We start from the raw sequence: 14,290 nt of genomic DNA, 5'->3' as shown, positions 1-14,290 counted from the left end.
GCGCCCGGGGGACGGGGTGCGCCGTCGGGCGGCGGGAGGGGAGCGTTGCCCGCGGCCGCGCTCCTGAACTCCATCCTCCGGCTCTGTGTCGTGCTTTGAGGGCCCTCAGGGCGGAAGTCGGGAACTTGGGGTCGGTGGGTGTCGGGGTGGCCTTGACCGTTTAGGAGGAACCCCGCAGGGCGTGTGCTGTCTGCGAAACGCGCTGAGCAGGGTTTTCCTGATCCGGGTTCTTTCTGGTGTCCCCTGTCGGTGCATGGCTGCTGCTGGGTTAACCGGGGGAGACTGTTTTTAATTTAGTCAGCATGTATCGTAGTGGTCATTCTGGTTCCAGTTCATTCTTGTGGTTAAAGACTAACAGAAGACAATTTGACCTTCGCCATTGCTTGTGTTTGCGTCCACGGACGTTTTCAAGGGTTCACCTTGTAAAAAGTGACTGGTGTCCAAATTAACCAAAATAATACTTACCAGTTCTTTTGAATCACTCATTCCTCCCTTGAGGAAACAGAATGTGGTCTATAAGGATTGAAAATACGGACTTTTGAAAAAAATCTACTTGCCATTACTTCCATCATCTTGAGCAATTGTCTTCTGTGTCTCAGGGTCTTCATTGTCTCCCTGGAAACTTGCCACAGGAATTGTCTGTAGGTAATTTTGTATTCCCGAAGTCATGATAGAGTGTTAGAAGAACATATGTCATGGCCCATGATTAACTGTAATCTGCCGCGGGCCAGAGGGCGGGTCTCGCCCTGCAGTAGAGGAGGTCACACAGCCTTCGCGAGGACTTACATCACTGCAAGGCAACTTTGAACGTGATCAGTTAGTAAGGGAGGTAAGGCCCTCGAGGATGGAGCGATCTGTCTGTGGCCTCCGAGTTATGCCTTTGCACTGTATGGAGGGGGGACAGTGTATATATTCATGGTATTAGCATTACATTTTTTAACCACTGTTGTACTATGGATCAGGTGTTCTTTTTTAATTGACTCATAAGAGCAGGCTTGATATTAAGAGTACCGTATTTTTGTAATTTCAGGATCATTCCCTTTGCAAAACCCTAGCACAGAATTATTGATGTAGAAGTTTACTGATAGTAGAATTACTAGCAATTAATATATTCTTTCTAAAAAGAGATAATCTGCACGTGTTATAGCCTTTTGGAATTCCATTCTTTGATTTAATTTTTCTTACTATATGTTCTAGACTGAATATAATTTATTTATGAATGAATGAACTAACTGGAGACTTGAACGTTAAGATCTCTGCTAGAATAATCAGAGCGTATGCTTATTAGCAATGAACCTCAATAGATCCACCTGTGGGTAACATCAAATAGTTGCTTAACAACTCATGGGTAATTCATGAAATAAAAACAAAAAAACACTTCACAGAAAACTATTCTGGAACTGGAATGAGATACCTTAAGAGTTGAGTAAACAAGGCAAAAATAAATCAATAAAGATGGACACATTTCCCATATTGTCCCTGTCCCAAAAACATTTTTTAATTTGTGCAACAGAGTACCACTAAATGGCATCATCCACTTTTGTAGTGGTACAACTGTTCTGGAAACAACATCTAAATATTTCACTCCTGTGATTGGGGTGTTTTGATTAATAAACACTTTTGTTTAGTTGTATGTCTAGCTGAATATTTTAGCATAAAATTTAATTATCAAAATGTTTTTTTAAGATCACAGTATCTTTAAGAATTTTCAGTTAATTTCGTTTTAAAAATGTTTTTTTCTTTCTTGTATGTCATGTATTCAGCTCTCTTTGAAGGGAAAGTACACAATTCTATTTTAGTTCATTGTCATGCAATGTCCTATTCACAATAGAGAAGAGGTTGAGCACTTTCTTAGCATTAAGTAAATGTTTTCATATAGCAAGATCTTAAGCCAGTTACTTTTTTGTAAGCTACTTAAGATATATTCTGTTACCTTTATATATTTTATTGAAGACCATAGAGACGTATAGGTCTAAATTAAGAGTTTGAATTATAAACGCTGCCTGTAAGTTAAATAAATGTGTTTTCCCCAGCCTCTTCTGAAACAATCTCCTTGGAGCAACCATCAGAGCAGTGGCTGGGGCACTGGAAGTATGTCCTGGGGAGCTGTGCATGGCAGAGATCATCGTAGAGCTGGGAACATGGGGATTCCAGGAACTATGAATCAGATATCTCCATTGAAGAAACCGTTTTCTGGTAATGTCATAGCACCACCAAAATTTACTCGCTCTACTCCATCACTGACTCCAAAATCTTGGATTGAAGATAATGTGTTCAGAACAGACAACAATAGTAATACACTCTTACCCTTACAGGTAAGAACGGTATGTAAATAGCCTTATTTCTGATTTTAATCTTTCAAAATAGAAAGTTGGGTGCTGATATTATTGATTGTAGTATAGCAAAATTAATGGACTTTTAAAAAATAATGTTTTAGTTTTTAACATCATTTAATTATCAGAGGGTAGAATGTCTATGCAGGGAAAATTGAGAATGTAAAAAATTCTCTAATCACACAGTGGCAGAGAAGCTTCAGAAAATGTAGAAAACGAGTTGTTTCTTAAACTACGTAATGAAGCTTAAGGCTGTTCCTTAAGATTACCTTAATTTATTCATCTCTAACAGGCCACACCAATTTTTTTCTTCTATAGTACACCTAAACTAAAATGTCGCAGAATAATTCAAGGTTTGACTATGATCAGCTGTGTATACATTATAGTGTTCTTAGTACAGCTGTGATTATGACAAAACCATTAGGTTCTGTCTTCACTGTCGTTGTGATTTTTTTATCCTACATGTGGCCTAATATTACAGTTAGGATGCTTAGATATTTTTTTTCCAAGCCTTTTAATATTTTGTTGAATAATTTCGAATTTCTCTAATGGTTATTTTAAATGAGATTTTTTTCCCCCCTAAAACTTTTAGAGGACAGAATGAGGATTTAAGATAGAATTTTGATTGTTTTCTGTTTTCTTTTCTTTTCTGTTTGGGGGGCGGGTATGGGGAAGAGAACTGCTCTTGTCTGATGAAAACTTCTATGCTGTTGAAGGTGAGATCTAGTTTGCAGTTGCCAGCTTGGGGCTCAGATTCACTCCAAGATAGCTGGTGCACTGCAGCCGGGACACCCAGGATAGACCAGGTAGGCTGCACAGCGTGTGCTTCTCAGGACTTGGGCTCGGAGTTCAGTACTGGCGTGGCCAGCAGGGTTTATTATGTAACTTCCCAAGTGCAGCTGTCTCGGCATATGTCAGAGGGCACTGAAGCCACTCGTTTTTTAAGGCTCACCCGATTTAAACTATATAATGTACATTTTAAAATTGTCAAACTTTAAAAGTCATTTGTAATCATTTTAGATGTCTGAAACATAGTAAATTTGCTTCTGAAAAAAAGAATTAATTGTATACCCAAGAGCACCTGACTTTAAACATCAGTCAAACTAAGCATCTCACCTCCTTTCAGAGTTATTTGCAATTAGGTCCAAAATCCTACGTGTGTATAGCATCCAGCTTTACATTTCATCAGTGTTTTACAGAACTGGTCAGTACATTTCCATCATGGAGTCTGCTGTATTTGTCTGAGATAAATATTTCTCTTTTTTTTCCCCCTTTATTTTGGCGGGGGTGGGGAGGAGGTTTTTGCTAAAGGGCATGTACACTCGCCTAAAAGACAGAGACAGAGATACAGAACCCAAGAAATCACCCCCCCCCCAGGGGGGATGGCCGCGCCACAATCCCTTCTCCGTTCTCCTCTCAGGATCTTGGGCACGCACACACACGGGCCTGGCGTGAGTTTAAGCCTCCAGGTCCAGGACTCAAACTGGGTTGACTTACGTAGGAGTCTAGCAACGTAACCATTACACCAGCTGCTGATTCCTGAGAAATACATTTATAAATCCCGTCATAGTTCAGCTTTTTTCATCTTTATAAAAAACTTAATGATACAGTGTTTTTCCTATAAAGAAGTCTTGAGTCAAAAAGCTGGGAATCAGTCTTCAATTGTCTTCAAGCCCTTTGTAATTATAAAATGCTCTTTCCTCCTGCAGACTGAAGGTGAATGTGTACCGGGTCTCGGGTAATAAGCGTTATTGTAGGACAGATAGGAAACTCAGTCCTTTAAGTATGAGGGTTCTTTCTGAAAGAGGCGGAGTCTGTTGTAGGCTTGGCGTTGTGCAGATACACGCCTGGCGCTGTTATCCCTAGCTAGGGCTCTTCTAGTTCTTCAGAACGAGGTGATTTTACAAGGACTGTATAAATGGATTAACAGTACATCTGTAAATAGCATCCTGTTCTTGAAACTTGGTACTAATTTTGATATTCAGTCATTAACCATTGTACCATTGTTCTGGACAAGTCCTGCTTATTTACCAAAGTAATCGTGCCAGGACTTAGAAATAGTAGTTACGTCATTTGCAATTTATTTGTCATGTTTATGTAAGTTGGCTGTTCATCTCTTTCTGCTCTCTCCTCTACTCTGGCCCAGTTAACCAACGTTGTTGATGTTTTTTGATAACACTTTATGTTAACATTGAGCAATGGAATGCCTAGGTGCGAGGATGGAAATGCCTAGTGTGCTCGGGAAGAAGATTATTATGACTGTCTTGAAGGGGACCAGGGGAAAAGATTTTAGAAAGAAAAGGCATTTTTATTCTAAGTGTATGTACAGGAAAAAGCAATATGATATGTTTGTAAGAGGTATTTTACCTGTTTTATAACCCAAGATTTTAGATAAACTCATTTAGGGAAAAGAATTGTGGTACTTGAAGATCGTTTGTGGGGATGCATTGCTGAGATACTGTCATTCTCTTTGTACTCTTGGGCAGAGGCTTCAGGTGATAAAATTGCAAACTGTGGTGAACAAAACAGTGAAATGTGAACTGAGCTGGAAGGAAAGGTCTGAAACCTGGACCGCCTTTTCACCACCTTTATGACACTGAGCGACATAGCCTATGGGCAACCCCCCCCCCAGGGGGGATGGCCGCGCCACAATCCCTTCTCCGTTCTCCTCTCAGGATCTTGGGCACGCACACACACGGGCCTGGCGTGAGTTTAAGCCTCCAGGTCCAGGACTCAAACTGGGTTGACTTACGTAGGAGTCTAGCAACGTAACCATTACACCAGCTGCTGATTCCTGAGAAATACATTTATAAATCCCGTCATAGTTCAGCTTTTTTCATCTTTATAAAAAACTTAATGATACAGTGTTTTTCCTATAAAGAAGTCTTGAGTCAAAAAGCTGGGAATCAGTCTTCAATTGTCTTCAAGCCCTTTGTAATTATAAAATGCTCTTTCCTCCTGCAGACTGAAGGTGAATGTGTACCGGGTCTCGGGTAATAAGCGTTATTGTAGGACAGATAGGAAACTCAGTCCTTTAAGTATGAGGGTTCTTTCTGAAAGAGGCGGAGTCTGTTGTAGGCTTGGCGTTGTGCAGATACACGCCTGGCGCTGTTATCCCTAGCTAGGGCTCTTCTAGTTCTTCAGAACGAGGTGATTTTACAAGGACTGTATAAATGGATTAACAGTACATCTGTAAATAGCATCCTGTTCTTGAAACTTGGTACTAATTTTGATATTCAGTCATTAACCATTGTACCATTGTTCTGGACAAGTCCTGCTTATTTACCAAAGTAATCGTGCCAGGACTTAGAAATAGTAGTTACGTCATTTGCAATTTATTTGTCATGTTTATGTAAGTTGGCTGTTCATCTCTTTCTGCTCTCTCCTCTACTCTGGCCCAGTTAACCAACGTTGTTGATGTTTTTTGATAACACTTTATGTTAACATTGAGCAATGGAATGCCTAGGTGCGAGGATGGAAATGCCTAGTGTGCTCGGGAAGAAGATTATTATGACTGTCTTGAAGGGGACCAGGGGAAAAGATTTTAGAAAGAAAAGGCATTTTTATTCTAAGTGTATGTACAGGAAAAAGCAATATGATATGTTTGTAAGAGGTATTTTACCTGTTTTATAACCCAAGATTTTAGATAAACTCATTTAGGGAAAAGAATTGTGGTACTTGAAGATCGTTTGTGGGGATGCATTGCTGAGATACTGTCATTCTCTTTGTACTCTTGGGCAGAGGCTTCAGGTGATAAAATTGCAAACTGTGGTGAACAAAACAGTGAAATGTGAACTGAGCTGGAAGGAAAGGTCTGAAACCTGGACCGCCTTTTCACCACCTTTATGACACTGAGCGACATAGCCTATGGGCATTTTTCCCCCTGGGTCATAGTTTCCTTATGTATAGAAGGAGGACCTTGAAATAAATTATGTAAGGCCTTTTCAGCCAGCTCTTATATTTCTTTGACATGTTTCGGCCATTTCTGCACGTCAGCCTTTATTTCTTAGAATGAAGCGTCTTGATTTCTTGAAGGAAGGGCCCACGGCAGTGGAGGTAGTGGATGACTCTCCAACTAGTCTTAAAAGCAAAGTCCTTGTCTTCTTTAAGTATCCTAAGGGTAGTTATACATAATTTGTTCTGTGTTTTCATTTTTCCATAAAAGGTAGAAATATTTGAAGTTCAGGTTCTTAAAAATACAGCATGAACTACAAACTGGCATTGGTATCTTAAAATATGGGTAATTCTTCATTATTTGGCAGAAATAAATGATAGAAAATACCTAATTACTCAAATATTTTGGGAGATTGTTTTCATTTCTGACCTTTTGTCATCACACACAGCACTTTAATACTAGTAATCTTTTGTTAACTAATAAGTTACTATTAAACATTTGGTTTTTTATTTCATTTTGCCTCCAATTGATTAGCTTAGACAACTGTTCAGTTTTTAAACCAGTGGCAGTTTATAGGACCACAGGTTTTTTTGGAATATATTAAATTGTAGAATTGAAGTCTTAATTCTCATGGCTGAATACTTCAGGCCTCACCCATAGCAAGAGTTATACAAGTAGTTGAATTCAATTAATGAGAGAGAAAGTTTTCCTGATTGATTTATTTCCATTGTATGTAATATTTTGTGGGTTGATATTTTTTTTTATTTTAAATATGCTGGATTTTTTTTTGGTGGGAAAGCTTCTCATTTGGAACTTATTAAAAGCAAATATAGCCCAGGCATTGGTGGTATAGTGGTTAGCATAGCTGCCTTCCAAGCAGTTGACCCGGATTCGATTCCCGGCCAATGCAGGATGTCCCTTTGGGACCAGCAGTTAGCGTAATGGCTATGTCTCTGGACTCCCACGTAGTTGACCGCGGTTCGCATCCCAGACTGGGTGGCTTAAAACTCATGCTGGGCGCGTGTGCGTGCATGCCCAAGATCCAGAGAGGAGAATGGAGGAGAAGGGATTGTGGCATGGCCATCCTTCCTGGGGGGTGATTTCTCGCTTTCTGTCTCTCTGGCGAGTGCACGCGCCCTATGGCGAAAAAAACCTCTCTAAATAAATAAATAAAATAAAAGCAAATATAAATTTAGGGAAATATAAATATAAATTTGCTTTTTACAAGTATACATTTCTGACATTAAAATTATTAGATGTCTATTAATTTCTATGTGAAACGACTGGAGAGTGATATGCAAGAATTTATGAAATTGCATGCTACCATATGTAGCAGAGCAGAGTAGGACCTCTTCTGCCACGAATTCAGATACCGTGCAATGGTATCTGAATTAGGAATGTATAATCAGTATTTGCTTAAAATTGGAGATAACATTGATACATTATCATAAAAAATTAGAGATTAAAAACCAGCATTGTAAGTACATTAAAAATCTTTCTTTTTTTCTTCTTTTTAAAAAATCTTTCTAAGGCAGAGGAGTACCTGTTAAAGCACCTGGTGGTATATTGTTAAATATGAAGATACAGGATTTTTCTATAAATCATCATATTTTTATTTGGGAGAATACTTTATTTGCAAGAGGAAAAGCTATCTGACCACCTATTTTGGAAAAGAGTTTTTAATATGTCAAAGTAAAAATTTATGTACCATCAAAAAGTTCCCTTCTTTGAGTTCCTTTTTTTACTCCAATTCTTATATTGTGCATTGACCTCCTTAGTTATTTTTTAGCTTTTAGATTCTTTTTTCCAGGCCATCTTCTTCAAGATTAGGATTACTTTGTTCTGTGTTTTTCAACCTAAGACTTGATTAACGCTCTCTGAAGTGCTAGTGGCAAATCTCTGGGTGTAAGAAAAACAAAATATACATTAGAATATATGCTGTGAAACCCTTTCATAATTGTGTTCTTTTTTTTTTTTCCTGCTTATTATTACAGGGTTCTGTACTGTAAATTTCTTTTTCTTTTTTTTTTTTTAGTATTTTTTTTTTTGAGAGGTTTTTTGCTATAGGGCGGTGCGCTCACCAGAGAGAGAGAGACATAGAGACAGAAAGCGAGAAATCACCCCCCAGAGAGGATGGTCACGCCGCAGTCCCTTCTCCTGTATTCTCCTCTCGGGATCTTGGGCATGCACGCACACGCACCCGGCGTGAGTTTAAGCCACCGGGTCCGGGACACAAACTGCGGTCGACTACGTGGGAGTCCAGCGACATAGCCATTATGCTAACTGCTGGTTCCCTGTACTGTAAATTTCTGAAAGCCTTTTTAGTTTATTTTTGCCAGCCAATTTTCATATTTCAATTTATTTTTACTTTATTTATTTGTTTTTAGAGAGTGTGTTTTTGTTTCTGTTTTTTTGTTTTGTTTTTGTTTTTATTTTTTCCATAGGGCACATGTGCTTGCCAGGGAGACAGAGACAGAAACCAGGAAATCACCCTAAGGAGGGATGGCCATGCTACAATCCCTTCTCTATTCTCCTCTCAGAATTTTGGGAATGCATATGCACACTCACACACACACACACACACACACACACACACACACATGTTTCCTTTTTTTGTCTTTTTTAGAGAGGTTTTTGTTATAGGGCATGTGCATTCATCAGAAAGACAGAGACAGAGAGACAGAAAGCAAGAAATCACACACACACCCTCCCCCAGAGGGGATGGCCACGCTGCAATCCCTTCTCCTCCATTCTCCTCTCGGGATCTCGGGCACGCACGCACACGCACCCAGTGTGAGATTAAGCCACCAGGTCCAGGACTTGAACCACGGTCTACTACATGGAAGTCCAGCAACATAGCCATTATGCCAACTGCTGGTCCCTCAGCATGAGTTTCAAACCAGTGGGTTCAGGATCACCGCATCTGGCCATGTGAGAGTTCATCGATGTAACCATTTCACCATCTGCTGGTCCCTAATTTTCGTGTTTTAAAAATCTGATTCTGGGAGGCAACTAGATGGCAGCACAGGGTAAAATGTGCTCTCTGAGGGATTCCCACATGGGAAGATTCCTGGTTGAAGTCCAGCGACTTCCCTGAGTATTACCAAGCACGTGACTTGCCCATCTCTGAGAAGGGTTGAAGGCTGTACGTGGATTGCAGGGCTGAGACCCTGATGGGGGTGCTATCCTCTGTCTGTCTGTCTGTCTGTCTCACTCATGGAAGAAATAATGAACAAACTTTCTAAAAAATTACTGGAACAATAGTTGATAAATGAGTAAAGTGGGTTAGAAGTAAACCGTTCATTATACAGATTATTACTTTTGTGAAATATCTTAAATGTCTCAAAGTAACCTTATAGTAATATGTGTAAATTACATTGCTATGGCTTACCATACTTAATGCTGATTAGTATTGGTATGCTCATTACTTCAAAATTACCTCAGGACTCATGTCTAGTTTTTAAACCAATGACAGTTTGTACGACACAAATTTTTCTTTCTCTTTTTTTTTCTTTTAAGGGATGTTTGGTGTAGCATTCATGCACTCACCGGAAAGACACAAAGTGAGAAATCACTGTGCGGGCATATGGCCACACTACAATCCCTTCTCCTCCATTCTCCTGTCAGGATCTTAGGCATGCATGCGCATGCACCTGGTGTGATTTTTTAAGCTGCTATATCCAGGACTCGAACCGTGGTCTACCACGTGGGAGTCCAGTGACATAACCATTACACCATCTGCTGGTCCTTTGACATAAATTTTTCTAATATCTTTATTTCGAAAGAATGCACAAGTGTTTGTTTTATAACCAGATTTGTTTCTAGTTTCTCAGAAGTCATGCTGTAATTTCCACCATGTATGTATTATCCATATCTTTGCACATGAGCTGGTTTAATCATATTCAAAAGTAATTTTGAAAAAAAAGATTTTGAGATATCATGAGTTCTTTGCTTACTCAAGGCAGTTTTGTATTTGTTGCTTTAAAATTCACGTGGGATGCAGCTGATGCTTAAAAAAGTATAACTAATCTAATGGATTTAAAAGAACTTTGCTACCTCCCTCCCTCCCCATGTAAGAGTTTGGTTCGTAATCAAAGACTTGATATAAAAAGGAAAGTAGGGGACCTTCTAAGTGGGCATCTCAGTGTTTCAGTTGGATTTAGGCATTTCAGCTTACGTATTGCTACATACAGGCTTTTGTGAATACAAGTCTGACCCGATGATACAGTGGTCACTGACACCTGTTGAATAGCTGCTTAACAGTCCTGTCTCCCCCTCACCCCCTCTTTTTTTAAGCAGTTTTCCGCTTTATACCCTAAATATTGTCCATGACCTACTGACAGTACATGTCAAATTACTTCAGTAATTTTGCTGTGTTCTAGAGCAAGATCACATTCCTTTCCATGAAAATGGAGGGCATCTCCTCCCACTCACCCAGAAAAAGAAAGTTACTTGGGAGATAGCATTTAGTTAAAAGTCACCATTAATTAAGGTCATAAGTTAACTGAAGATGAGGCACGGATTGTGTTCAAAATCATCATCCTGCAAAGATTGCCCTTACTGTTATACATTATCTGTGTAAGAATCTAGGGTAAGTAGAATCTGAAGTATTTTGAAGTACAATAGTGATAAATTCTTAGACCCTACGTGATACTGCATACCTTCCAAGGCTTTTTTTTTTCATTTTGTTTTATTTTGATTAATTATACAAACATTTTTTATTATGAAAATTTACATTTATGATGCTATGTTAAATACCTCTTGGAATTTTGAATATGATAGTACTTAATCTTCCTTAGGTGTGTTGGAAATTCAGGTAATGCAAGTCCGCATTAATATCTAATACTTGTCTCAGGTTAACCATTTACAGTTGGCTACCTATTCCATTGAGAATTCTGGGGTTTTTAATAGTCCTTTATAATTCACATTATTTAACGAGTGCAATCTTTGCTTTCAAAGAGCTCAGTCTATACATTTTTGCAAAGTTTTTATGGTAAACATAATCATTCAACAGATTTTGGAAAGTAGGAATTTTCTGTAATTAGAAGGTCCATAGCAGCCTTGGTTAACTTAGAAATTTGGTGGGAGAGACAGGAAAATTTGTTAAAAAATTAATTATGAACATAGAATAATAGAAGCACAGAAGATGGAAATATTTAGATAGAGCCCTAAAATTGTGTGTTGTTTTTGCCAAAAGCCATCTTCCCCTCTATGCCAGTTTTGTTTTATTCATTGCACAGTACTTGGTTAAAATAGATTTTAGGCATTGTCTAGTCTGACGTGGTTATTTTATTTTCTAGAAAATGAAACCAGAGCCTGAAAAGGCTTAGTGATTTATAGGATCAAGAAATGCGTTGCTTTCATCCCAGCAGATGGCATAATGGTTACATCGCTGAACTCCCAAATAGTTGACGGTGGCTTGAGTCCTGGACCCTGCAGCTTAAAACTCATGCCAGGCGTGTGTGTGTGTGTGTGTGCCTGCTCAAATTCTGAGAGGAGAAGGGATTGCAGTGTGGCCATCCCCCTGAGGGGTGACGTCTTGCTTTTTGTCTCTCTCTCTCTGGTGAGCACATGCACCTTATAGCAAAAATCTCTTAAAGCAAGAAAGAAAAGAAAAATAAGCAACTCAGTGCTTCTTACAGTTTGGTCTCTAAGTCAGCCCTTGTGAGCTTGTTAACGATACACATTCTTGGATGTCACTCCAAACCCGCTGATTCAGACGCTCTTGTGTCCCAGCAACCTTTGTGTTTAATCAGCCTTGCAGGTGATCGTAAAGTGCCTTGGATTTGGAAACCACTGTTACCGCTGGTTGATTGTCTCTGTCACCAATCAGGGTCACTGTTCTCATGAACAGCTGTTATTGATGATAGGATACCTTAGGGGGTCTTTTGGCAAAAATCAGTAATGGTACCAGTGTATTGGGCTTGGAAAGGTTATGACACATTTTTGCATTGAAAAACAGGAGAGTACATCATGACTTTTCCAGTGATCCAGTAGTTAAGGCGGTTAAGCTGGAGTAAGCCTCTCGTCCATGGCTCAGGGTTACTTTTCACCTTTTCAGTCCCTCCACAGCAACCTGTTTAGTCTATACTACTGATTCTGGACCCCGAGCTTTAAAAAGTTTACAACTGTAATTTAGTTATTTTTAAGTGTTATTTATTATTATCATTATCATTGTGTTAAAATTTGCTATAGGGCATGTGCACCCACCCAATACAGAGAGAAAGTGAGGAGGTAAGCTACCAGGTTCAACACTTGAACCACGGTCAGCTCTGTGAGTCCAGCGCCTTACCACTTACCACCTGCTGGCCCCTTCAACCCTAATTTAAACAAATAGAGTAAATAAATGAATTTCTCAGGAAAACATCTCATGTTTTGCTTCACCTTTCTGAAGAACTGGTTCTGAATCTTCTCTGGATCATGGTTCTCTTTGGAAACCAATGAAAGCAAAACCTTTTTTTCATAAAACATAATGTGTACACCTCTGTATAGGATGTTGTATATAATCTCAGAGACTAAAGGTCTCTTAAGCTGTAGACCCAGATTAAGAAGTGCTTTATTTTGGGAACAGCAGTTGGCGTAATGGCTATGTCGCTGGACTCCCATGTAGTCGACCATGGTTCAAGTCCCGGACCCGGTGGCTTAAATTCATGCTGGGTGCGTGTGCGTACGTGCCCAAGATCCTGAGAGGAGAATGGAGGAAAGGGATTGTGGCATGGCCATTCCCCCTGGAGGATGATTTCTCACTTTCTGTCTGTCTGTCTCTCTTTCTGGCAGGCACATGCACCCTATAGCAAAAACAAACAAAAAACAAAAATAGTGCTTTATTTTTGTTTCTGTAGGACTTATTCTTTTCCACTTAATTTTGATTATTCTTTTTTTAATTTCCTGTGGTAATCATTTTTTTTGAGAGTTTAAGATGGCCTATTCTGCTTCCCACACATACACAGACACATTTGCACACATGTACTGGTGTGTGCATATACACACACTTAAATGACAATGGCATGTAAGTATTTTGGAAAAAGATTCTCAGTCTATGTGGTGGGCATGGACCAGAGCTTGCTACGATAGTTCCCTATACATACTATATTGAGTGTCTGTTGAGCAGAATACAGTATAAATTCATGAATATTAAAAGAACCAAATTTTTGTAATAAGCAAGTGGAGGAATTGAACGTTCAGTAAACAAGACTTCTGACAACACAAAAGACTGTTCTGAGACTTGATGAAGTAGAACACTTAGTAAAGCTATTCCTTTTCCTCCCCTACCTGGCTGTTCCGCAGGGGAGAGAGTGAGTTTTCAGAAGTGCAGAGACCTGGTCCAGCCATAGAGGTGCTGAGAGGGCAGGGCTGCACTGTATTGGAGCCATTTGGGAGACTGGTTTGGGTCCCTGGCTGACCTGAACCCTACAGGCCTGCCCATGATCCTGGCCAGCTGGAAGGCTGGGAGATTCTGGGGATATTGTGGCGTAGTGGGACCCTGTCAGGAGTACCTCCCTCCCCAGTAATTATTAAGAGATGCAGAGGTCAATATGAAAGTACATTGGAGAGTGAGATTTAAATACCATTATTCTAGGCATTAGTTTTTATTCTTATGTTAGTATCTCATGCTTTTTATTATATGTTTATTATAAAGTTTAGACTACTAAGTCAATAACATAAAATGTTTGCTAGATGTTTAAAGTATGGTGCAATTATGGAATTCTTTCTCCCTAAAAATATACTTTTCAAGTGCCACTTTTCTGTCTTTTTAAATGTGTAAGAAAAGTTTAGAAGTTAAATACGCAACTAAAACTGCTTTCTGTCCATATAACATTTCAGGGCTCTTTATAGAGAATGAAAACAATGGAAATTATTTTACTGTATAGTATTAAAACCACCAATGAAATTAGATTACTTTTATATGTGATTTTGCAGATAATGTGTTGAAAATAATTGTCCTTCAGTATGAGAGGCATTGAAGCTCATGAGCCTCTTAGGGCAGAGTCCTCTCAAAAAACAAAAAGGAATTGTATTAATAGCATATTAATCAGATGCCCTATTTTATGGAAGAGAATTT

The 14,290-nt window shown here is 39.2% G+C and overlaps 1 protein-coding gene and 1 non-coding gene across 7 annotated transcripts in view; both read left to right on the top strand.

The window, feature by feature from the left end:
- Positions 1-2,033: 2,033 nt before the first annotated feature.
- The window catches only part of CPEB2 (cytoplasmic polyadenylation element binding protein 2), a gene marked incomplete at its 5' end in the record, with an annotated part of 76,058 nt that continues 63,801 nt past the window's right edge, over positions 2,034-14,290 (top strand). For 2 of the 6 annotated variants that reach the window (XM_006144900.3, XM_014586429.2), the window contains 2 exon segments: positions 2,034-2,315; positions 3,050-3,139. In XM_006144900.3, the coding sequence (XP_006144962.2) occupies positions 2,034-2,315; positions 3,050-3,139 (372 nt within the window). 6 annotated transcript variants of the gene reach the window in all.
- TRNAG-UCC (transfer RNA glycine (anticodon UCC)) lies at positions 7,067-7,138 on the top strand. The gene has a single exon. It is a non-coding gene; the product is annotated as a tRNA-Gly (tRNA).

Source organism: Tupaia chinensis, unplaced genomic scaffold (genome assembly GCF_000334495.1).
Source record: "Tupaia chinensis unplaced genomic scaffold, TupChi_1.0 Scaffold000138_1, whole genome shotgun sequence".
Classification (NCBI taxonomy): domain Eukaryota; kingdom Metazoa; phylum Chordata; class Mammalia; order Scandentia; family Tupaiidae; genus Tupaia; species Tupaia belangeri.
This window is presented reverse-complemented; position numbering and strand designations above follow the sequence as displayed.